We start from the raw sequence: 10,538 nt of genomic DNA, 5'->3' as shown, positions 1-10,538 counted from the left end.
TTAGAATTATACCTATCGTAACTAAAGCCAAATCCATATATATATATATATATATATATATATACACACACACACACAAACCACACGCCACCTCTCCATTTTAATTCTTAATTTTAGTGCACAATAATAATATTTACTGAGATAAGACCACTTCAATTTTAAATAGAATATTTAACACTCCAACGATTTTTAAAAGAATATTTTTTCTGAAAAGAAGAGCAATCCAATGCAATTTGGTGGTCTCAATATTTCAAATTAATTGAAATTGGACTCAATTAGGAATTATTAAAATATTATAATTAATCTGATGAGATATATGGAGATTCCTAGAAAGTTTAAAGTATGAGAACATTTACAAGTTTTTGGACTCGAAATTAACTATTTTTTTTAATAAAAAAAGGTGGAAGACTTTTGTTGACCACGTACAACTCCTAGTTCTGGGCTTTATAGTTATCAAGACCATGTTGCTCCTTTTCTTTTAATTATAAATTTTGAACCAATCTTAATTCTTGTTTTAAGCATTATTTGTAACCTTTTGCTCAAAGATTGCAATGGCTTTTACTACCAACAAAGGAAACGTGTATCATTTAATTAATCAAATAATTTTAAAAAACTCGTACCTACCCAAAAAAAAAAAAAAAAGGTGAGAAATCAAACTTTATAGTATGAAGTCAGAACACAAAAACTCGTTTAGGCCTACTTTATCCTTTTGGGCACAAATTTTCCTTTATTTTCTTATTATCTGTCTATATAAATAAGAAATCTTAATTTTTGAATAAATAAAATAAAATGTGAATAATAATTAAGTGATATTTATGGATAAAAATGTCTATATATTATGTTAGTAGCATTACTATGTAGCTTTACACCTCCACCCTATAGGGAGCTTAATTTCTCAGTGTCATTGATAAAGATCTATTTGATAATAACAATAATAAAATACTAGTGAAATCTATAATGCTTTTGGACAATCTTTAATAGATAATAATTTGAGAAATGTATTTAACTAATCAAACAGTTAAAAAGGTTGTGCACTTTGATTTCAAAAAAGAAAAAGGATGCACTTTCAATAGATAAAGACTTCAAAGCGAACTTTATAAAAGTTATATATAAAAGATAAAAAAATAAAAAGACTTTGGCACAGAGAAAAAACTGTGCAAGTCTATAAAATCAAACTTTTAAGTGTGAACACAAACTTTCTACCTTCCACCAATTTACACGCTTGGACCCCTTTAATTTTTATCAATTTCCTAACAAGAACTGATGTTGACCTCCACATCTTTATCATACTTTGGCTAACGAATGATTCTTGAAAATACCATTTATTTAACAAACGAAAATATTGTACATTATTATTTTAAATTTCACCAAAAAAAATTATATATAACCTTCCAAAACTAAGGGCTCATTTGGTAGAGTAATTTGAGTAATATTGTTTGTATTTTTTTAAAATATATGTAGATAAAAAAATGTGTAAAAATACGTATAATATTATCTAAAAACTAAAAACATATTACTAAAATACTCTACCAAACGGGCTTTAAATTTTTGCCTCCACAAGTGCCTTGTCCATTTTAATTCTTAATTTTAGTACATAATAATAATATTTACTCAACTAGATAAAACCACTTCAATTTCAAATGAAATAAATCCAACGATTTTTAAAAGAATTATTTTCTTAAAAGAAGAGCAATCTAATGCAATTTTTGTGGTCACAATATTTCAAATTAATTGCCAATTTCTGGGCTCAATTAGTAATTATTAAAATATTATAATTAATCTGATGAGAAATATGGGGGTCAAGTTTAAAGTATGAGGACATGTAGTTTCAAAAAAAAAAAAGTATGAGAACATGTGCAAGCTGTACAAGTTCACGCTTGACGTGAAATTAACCTTTTTTTTTTTTTAATAAAAGAAAGGTGGAAGACTTCAGTTGACTTGGCAGTATATGTATAATATTCGTTCCATCCCATACCTTCCTTATAACATATCAGAAATACTACTCCATTTTCAGAGTTTTGATTTTGTTGAATTGGGTATCAAATGGGGCGTTCAACTTGGAAGTATCAAGTCTTCTTTTTGTTCTCTTTGATCTTGCACTCTCAACTTCCCTTTCCATCATCTCTCTCTTCTTCCCTGTCTTCAATGCAACCATGCTCTGCTCTACTCCTTTTTAGTAAGTCTTTTTCTCTTGTCCAAGGTATTTCTAACTCACAAACTTCTTATCCTAAAACAGCCAGTTGGCGGGAGGATAAGCACTGTTGCACTTGGGATGGGGTCGAGTGTGACAAAAACACAAGCCATGTGGTTGGCCTGGACCTTAGTTCCAGCTGGCTTATGGGCCACATTCATTCCAACAGTACCCTGTTTTTTCTTCCCAATCTCAGAAGGTTGAACCTCGCTGACAATTGGTTCAATCTCTCCCTAATTCCTTCTGAGTTTGGCAACTTTAAGAGTTTGACTCATCTTAACCTTTCTCTTTCCGTATTTGCTGGCCAAATCCCGTTTGAAATCTCTCAGTTGTCTTCACTGGTTTCACTTGATCTTTCTGAGAATGAGCTATTAATCGAAGCTCCAGTATGGAAAAGAGTCATTGGTAACCTAACTCAGTTAAGGGAACTTATTCTGGATTTCACAAATATGTCCTCAATTAGACCTAATTCTTTGATGAATTTATCCTCCTCTTTGACAACTCTTAGGGTGCGTTTGGATACCGCTGAAAACTGAAAACTGAAACTGAAAACTGAAAAACACTGTAGCGAAATAATTTTTAAATGTGTGAATAGTATCGTGGGACCCATTTTTAATGAAAAAGTTGCTGAAAAGTGAAATTTGTGGGTCCGTGAACAGTACACGATGTGCTATGATTGGTCCAAAAAAATTTGAAAAGTCAAAGTTTGCGGCTACTGTTCATTGAACAGTGCATGAACAGTAGCCGCTTGTGGGAAAATCGCGTGAAAAAAAAAAAAAAAAAAAAAAAAAAAAGAAAAACGCAAACGCGGATTGGGCAAAAAACGCCCAATCCAAACGCAACCTTAGTCTTCGTTACTGTGACTTGCGGGGAAAACTCGAAAATAACATCCTCTGCCTTCCCAGTATACAAACCTTTGATCTGTCACATAATAGTTTTAGTGGTGAGTTTCTATTACCACTTTTAAATTTTAGGTCTTTTTGGTTGACGCATCAAACTAACAATTTTTTAACTATTGGTGAATATTTTGAACAGGTCTGTTGCCATCATCACTATTTAACTTGCCGAATCTCTCAACTTTAGGCCTTGGGAACAATCAACTTGTTGGTCCCCTTCCTAGTCACGTAAGTAGTTTGAATCTAAGAGTTCTCTTTTTAAGTTCAAATTTCCTAAATGGAACATTGCCAACTTGGTTATTCAGTTTGCCATCTTTGGAGGTTTTATATCTTGGTGATAATCAATTCGTTGGTGAGATTGGTGAATTCAAGTACAATTCATTGATGTATCTTAATTTGGGTTATAATAAGCTACATGGCTCTATACTTAGGTCAGTATCTAGACTTGTGAATCTTACTGAGCTATATCTCTCATCAAATAACTTGAGTATTATGTTGGGGTCTGAAATGTTTTCAAAGCTCAAAAATCTCGAGACTCTTGATTTGTCAAATAACTCAGTTAGCATCAATAATAATGCTGCCCATGCCCTGCCCAATCTTCAATATTTGTACTTGGCTTACTCCAATATTAGTGAATTCCCAATTTTCTTAAGACTGACAACAAATTTACAATACTTAGACCTTTCCAATAACCAAATTTATGGTCGAGTTCCAAGATGGTTGGGGGATGTGGGGAATAATTCATTATTTTATGTTGATCTTCGTAACAACTTGCTACAAGGACCATTTCCCATTCTAAATTCTTCCAATCTGCAACTTATCTTTTTCTCCAATAACAATTTAACGGGAGAAATCCCTTCTTTAATTTGCGATGCAATTTACCTTCAAGTTTTAGACTTGTCTCATAACAACTTAAGTGGCATGATTCCTAAATGTTTGGTAAACTCTACTACCCTCTCAGTGTTGGATTTGCGAATGAATAGCATTCATGGTAACATCCCTGCAATATTTGCCAAAGGAAATAATTTTAGGCATATTAACCTTAATGGCAATCAACTGGAAGGGCCATTGCCTCAATCTTTGGTCAATTGTATAGACTTGGAAGTTCTAGATCTTGGAAACAATAAAATAAATGGAGCCTTCCCTTATTGGTTGGGAGGTCTTCAGAAATTGCAAGTTCTTGTCATAAGATCAAACAGATTTCAAGGTCGTATAGGCAATCCTAAAACCAAATTTCTTTTCCCAAATTTGCAAATCATAGATATCTCTAACAATCAGTTTAATGGTCCTTTGCCAGTAACATATTTTGAATATTTGAAAGCCATGATGAATGTGGATGAAAGTGGAGTTGCATCGAAATATATGGGAGAAAATTATTATCAAGATTCATTGAATATCATAGTGAAAGGGCAGTATATTGCGATGGAGAGAGTCCTAACCATCTTAACAAGCATTGATTTTTCAAACAATAGTTTCAGAGGAGAGATGTCAAAGATAATTGGAAGGCTTAAATCACTCAAGGGGCTTAACTTTTCTCACAATAACCTTATAGGTCATATTCCACCATCAATTGGAAATTTGACCAATCTTGAATGGTTAGATCTCTCTTTCAACAAGCTCAGTGGGGAGATTCCTAGTCAATTGGCAAATCTAACGTCACTTGAAGTCTTAAAGCTATCACATAACCAACTCACAGGACACATACCTTTAGGAAATCAATTCAATACATTCAACAATGATTCGTACACCGAAAACTTGGGATTGTGTGGATTTCCATTGTCAAGAACATGCGACAACCACGAGGCAAAGCAACCACCACCACCTACCTTGCAACAAGATGAAAATTTAGGGCATGAAAATGGGTTTTGTTGGCAAGCTATATCCATAGGATACGCATGTGGAGCAATATTCGGAATGTTTATGGGATATCTTATGTTCAAAATTGGAAAACCAAAGTGCCTTGTGAGGATGGTCAAATTAGAGAAACATATCATGCCCAGAAGATTGAAGAAGAATGCCCACAAGCGTGGTGGAAGAAGATAACTGCTTCTATGGTATGTGATGTTCTTATTTTTGAGACTTTAGAATGAATCTCTATACTTGAAAACATAAAAGTTTCTATTATTATTAGCAACTGTGATTTTTTTTTTGTCCCTTTGAATTATAGTTATGTATCTTGGATATCTTATGGATTTACCTTTTTATTCAATTTCTTTGGGTGTAATTTAGATGCCATGGATAGTATGCAACAAATGGGGCTTGAATCCTTGTATGCTATTTAAGAAGACATAATATGGTTATAATGATGGCTATTGTTTCTAGTCTTCTGCAAAATGGTGCATTTTGGTGTCTTGATGTAGTCACAACTGTTGGTTTGTTCACAAGGATCATCTATTTGTTGTATTTCTATTTGCTATGTAGGTTTATTATATTTTTTTAAAGGATAGGCAGACTTAGTCTATTGGCCTAAGTTGAGGTGACACTTTTGTGCTTGTATTTTTTTGCTTACAAAGGGTTCCTCCGTTTGGTGCAGTTCCCTTTAGGGCTCTGTGTACTCTAGTTTGTATTTAATAAAATTGATTGATTCCTCAAAAAAAAAAAAAAAATTGTTCATATCATAGCCAATGATTGGTTTAAAATATCAAGCATGTGTAATGTTAATTTTGCATGTGAATATTTTAATCCTGCCAATAATACTCATTGATTTACTTAATCAATTTAGACAATTCCATTTTTTTGTTATTGATAATTTCAGACAATTCTATGGTAGCTTGTGAGACTATACTACTTTGTATGAATGTCTTTTTATTTATTTATGCATAAGTGACTGTTCAATAAATATGCCAGTTAAACTTTTTTTATCAATGTTTACTAGGTTATGGTGGAATACCTTTAGCACTGGTAATTATAGACTGAGGCCCTTAGACCTTAGTGCTCGCCTGCCTAGAGATTTCTATCTGCTTTCTTGGGGAGAAAACAAGTGAGGATTCCAATGGATCTGACTTAGCCTCGGGCAGGCCAAATATGCGTTTTGTCTTAACCTTTGTAAATGATGGGTTTCATTTGGGTTCAACTTCAATGGAACATGACTTTGTAAATTATAACTCCAAATTTAATTTCTTTCCACTATCAAAGAAAAAAAAGGATAATTTGATTGAACTTTGAAGAAATAGGCCTCAATCAAAAAATTACATTGAGATTGTTTACTCCTTTATTGTTTCCATCCAGTTTCTTTATCATTTGATGCCTTTTGTCACTCTCTTCTCCCTCTCTCTCTCTCTCTCTCAAAATTAAGAGGCTCATTCATAGTTGGATTATTAACATAGACTTTTCAATTACTCAAGTATTTATTTTGTGTTAATTGATTTTTATTTTTCTAATGCAGTTAATTGTGATAGTTGGTGTTGGAGGCCCAAAATTTCCTCCATCTTGGATGGGAGGTCAGTCTAGTTTTCATTATTGGATAGTAGGTTTTCATATGTATATTTTATTGATCTAATTGGTCTACTTAAGATTCATATTTTTTGCTTACCTTATCAAGCATATGTACTCATTGTAGTCAGGAATAATCCCGCAACAATTAATTTCCTAGTTTCAGTCATTCTTTTTTAATCAAATGGTTTCTTATTTTAGAAATTGATGTGTACCAAACACATAGAATCTTGAATTTTTTTAGAAAAATGTGTATCATTTTGAATTTTAAAAGCTACACTACATTTGTTTGGCTGTGTACAAGATTGTTTGAGATGAGACTGCAGCATTTCACCTTACTAGTCTATGATAGTTTGCTAGGTTAGCTGACCATTTAAAAGTAGGACATGCTATTCAAAAGTTAAAATGGCTTGACATTTTAATTCCTTTGGTTAGGATCTTTGAAACAATATAGTTTGTTGATTGGATGAAGAGCTATTTTTCAATAATATAATCTAAAAGCACATGTCTTTATTATTTTTTGTTCTTTTTCTATTACTGAGGAATATTTGAATTATATTAAGGATGGCTGGGCCACAACTTCATTATTGTTGGGATAGCAACTGTAGTTGCTGATATAATTGCTTTTTCCTTAAGTTTTTGGAATTAATCTTTCTATTCTTTAGGATCCTCTATCCATGATTTTTAGCCAACTTCCTAAAGATCAAACTAAAATTTTGAAGTAGTTCTGAGTCACACTGTTGTCAATGGAATACAAGACAAGCATCAACAGAAAAGCTCTAATTTCAAGTCAGTCTTTTGCATGTAGAAAGGATAGTTGGAAAATGAAAATCAACATTTAATAGTTTAACTTGCTTCTGAATTTTGCAGAAGGTTATGAGCTAATCATCTCAAACTTCATGGCATACTGTGAACTGAAGATGGGCTCTCTAAATGAATGTGCTCAAATGTATAATATCCAGAGACATTTGTCCATTTAAGAACTCACCTCAATTAAACTATCTGCTTACACAGTGTATTTGATGAGGAAAAGAAGTATACCTTCTATGGTCCAATGCAAAAGTTCCAATTTACCTGTAGGCTGTAGGCTGTAGCCAAGGTTTTTGTAATGAACTTTATCTGTGATTCAAGTTGGCACTATATGTTGCTTAACTTCTCAAGCCACCAAAATTACATGGACATAAACATTCTTCACAACTTAGAGAAACAAAGATTGATTGTAAGAAAACTACTAGTACCTATCCCAATACTCTTATTCAGTGATGGGAAAAAAAAAAGATTAATTCTCTTGGCAATAATTTTTTTTTTTTCAAGATTCATATAATGTGTGGTATTCTTGCATAAATACCCCAATACCACAACCACTCTCCTTGAATCTCATACTAGAGAAAGGGGAAGCTTCACAACCATGTAGATAAACAATCTGGGTTCAGGACTCATTTGATATTGTATTCAGATTAGGATTAATCTTAATTTTTTTCCCTTATAAACTGGATGTGGGTGTATTTTTAGAATTGATTTTAATAAGTGAAAAGTAATTCTTTAAAGCTTTTTGTTTCTCCTCCTTCCTTTTTTTTTTTTTTTTTGCTAGGGTTTGTGGGGGAGGGAGAGGGGGGGGGGGGTGTGAGGAGCTGTGGACTAAGAAGCTTTCTTAACATCATTCAAACTAGTTCGAGGGAGTTCAAAAACAATAAAGTTGACTGAACATGTTTGAGAGAAATTCATTTGTTATTAAGGTCTTCTCAAAACCTTGAGAACAATATGTCACAAGGTACCCCTAGTTTTGGTTTTAAAATAGGCAGGTCATTCACTTACTCCAAAAGCCCAAATTCACTTCATAAAAAACTTTTCATTACATATTAAAAGACAAAAAAGGCTTTTAAAAATTGTTAGCCCAAATTCACTTCATAAAAACTTTTCATTAAATACTAAGGATTCTCTCATTTTGTTGAAACTGAAATTTTTTTGCTAAAAATACTATAGATAAAAGTAAAAGTTAGCTGAAATAATACAATGAGATCTATGAATAGTACCAAAAAGTGCAGTGGAGCCTATTAATAGTAGCAAAAATGAGTTGAATAGTAAAATAAGTTGGCAAAAATAAGTGTTGCCAAACGCACACTAAATGACAAAAAAGCTTTTAAAAACTGTTTGTGTATATATAGATGATGCATTGAACCTTGCAATTATAATTTTGATTGACTACTTACCAACCCATGGAAATCAGGAACATATTACTACCACATCTTGAAGCAGAGTTTGGGTGCAGATTCACACTACCTTCTAGGAAGATTTCATGTTAAATAAGAAGTGAAAAGAAAATTGTACTTGAGTCAAGCCTGTGTACTGGGGAAGCAATTTTCTTGATTTTAAATGAAAATGTTTATTCCTCCAAAAAAAAGGGGGGGATTATCTGTTCTCATAGAAGCTAAATGGCTGGTAGTAAATGGGAACTCAATTCATATTAACCATGACTTTTGGCTTATTGTAATAACTGATGTTCTTTTCTCTTTCTATGATTCAAAAGATGAATCCTTCTTGTCCTTTATTAGAATAAGCTCCATCCTTTAGGTTTTTTTTTTTTTTTTAATCTTTTTATTTTATTTTATTTTATAATTGTGTTAAATAGATATCTATAGTTTTTATTATTAGGTACAATGTCCAATTTCCACTAAAAAGACAAAGTAACATTTGATTTTTTTTACTTTAAGTTTCATTCTAAATACAGACTATCAGCTCTGTGCCGGTGTGGCATGTGTATCTAGTATGAAAAAAAATACCTATCATGTATTCTCACCTCCTTGCATATAACACACCTCATGCTCTTTTAATTTAGTTCCAATATAATTTTGAAAGGAGTTCGTGCCCTTAACATGCAAGGAATTGCAATGTCTTAGATCTTCACTGCTATGTCTTAGCCTGCTCAAATTTATTGATAGCTTTATGCATTATCTGACATATGAGGTTGCTATTTCCTATCCTCTAGCAAAATTTGTTTTCCACTCTTTGTGAAGATATTTCCATATTGCTAAGGCTTTTTAATGGGACCCTTTGTCTCATAGAATGATTTCTTTTCTACATATATTGTTGTTTATCAACAAAGCTCAAGGGCTACTCTAGTTTTCTTTTAAAAGAAAGTAGGGGAAAGATGTTGGATGGAGAGATCTAATTGAAAAGTTGAGAACAATGAACAAGAAAAATGTGAGAAAACTCCTAATCAACATGTTGAGCCCAAGAAAACTTGTGAAGATTCAACTCAATGGGTTTTCTTTCTATGAGTTCTCTTTGGGGTTTATTCTTAGTAGCTAGTTTTTTCAAATGTAGTAATTGATGTGCCTACAGTATGCCACAACAGCTCAATTTTTTATATCGTCTTCCATTGACATTCTTAAACTAGATGAATCTTTGGTTGGTTTAATTGGGAACTCAAGAAGTCCATCAAGGGTACTTAATTAGCTCCAGAATTCTACAGTCTTGATTCCATTCTATAAGTGACACATACACCTCTCTCTCTCTCTCTCTATTTGTGTCTCTCTTTAATCTTTCGCACTTTTTGCATCAAATTCAAGAGATAATTCAATGCTAAGCTTTAGAGCTAGGAGGCAAGGTTGAGTAGAGTTGCAAAAGAGAGCCATACTTGATTCATCTTTGCACAGTGAGGTTGGAAAAGACAAATAATTGAGTTTTTTTCTAATGAACAATAAATGAATATGTTCATGTAAAATAAGATTGGAGGACAAAGGTTTGTCTGAATTATATTTTTTGTGTATAGAACTTTTACATTGGTCTGAATATATACATGTTGTTACAATGAACCTAGACAAAAATATTGACAGCCTAATCCCATAATTGCAGCGAGACAGAATAGTAACAGCTACCAAATCCCATAATTATAGCTGATTGGAAACCCCTTAATTGTGCTGGTTGGGAATTCCTTAATTGTCTTTAATACTCCCCCTCAAGGTGGAGCATGTACATGACTAACGCCCAACTTGCTGATAAGACAATGAAAAGAATCC

The 10,538-nt window shown here is 32.6% G+C and overlaps 1 protein-coding gene across 6 annotated transcripts; it reads left to right on the top strand.

Annotated features, from left to right (window-relative positions):
• The first annotated feature begins 1,999 nt into the window (after nt 1–1,999).
• On the top strand, nt 2,000–8,905 carry LOC115988042 (receptor-like protein 33). 6 transcript variants are annotated; one of them, XR_004091301.1, is made up of 4 exons: nt 2,000–2,176; nt 3,227–5,141; nt 6,473–6,527; nt 8,747–8,905. XR_004091301.1 is itself a non-coding variant. In XM_031111676.1 (4 exons), the coding sequence occupies exons 1-4, from the start codon at nt 2,044–2,046 to the stop codon at nt 8,824–8,826; spliced, it is 357 nt and encodes a 118-aa protein (XP_030967536.1). In that variant the 5' UTR covers nt 2,000–2,043; the 3' UTR covers nt 8,827–8,905. The 6 variants fall into 6 exon arrangements, 4 of the variants coding, with proteins under 4 accessions (XP_030967536.1, XP_030967535.1, XP_030967532.1 ...); XR_004091300.1 differs by lacking the exon at nt 8,747–8,905 and adding an exon at nt 7,390–7,671; XM_031111676.1 differs by having other exon boundaries at nt 3,227–3,315.
• Nucleotides 8,906–10,538: the final 1,633 nt, after the last annotated feature.

This window comes from Quercus lobata, chromosome 4 (genome assembly GCF_001633185.2).
Source record: "Quercus lobata isolate SW786 chromosome 4, ValleyOak3.0 Primary Assembly, whole genome shotgun sequence".
Taxonomy (NCBI): Eukaryota; Viridiplantae; Streptophyta; class Magnoliopsida; order Fagales; family Fagaceae; genus Quercus; species Quercus lobata.
This window is presented reverse-complemented; position numbering and strand designations above follow the sequence as displayed.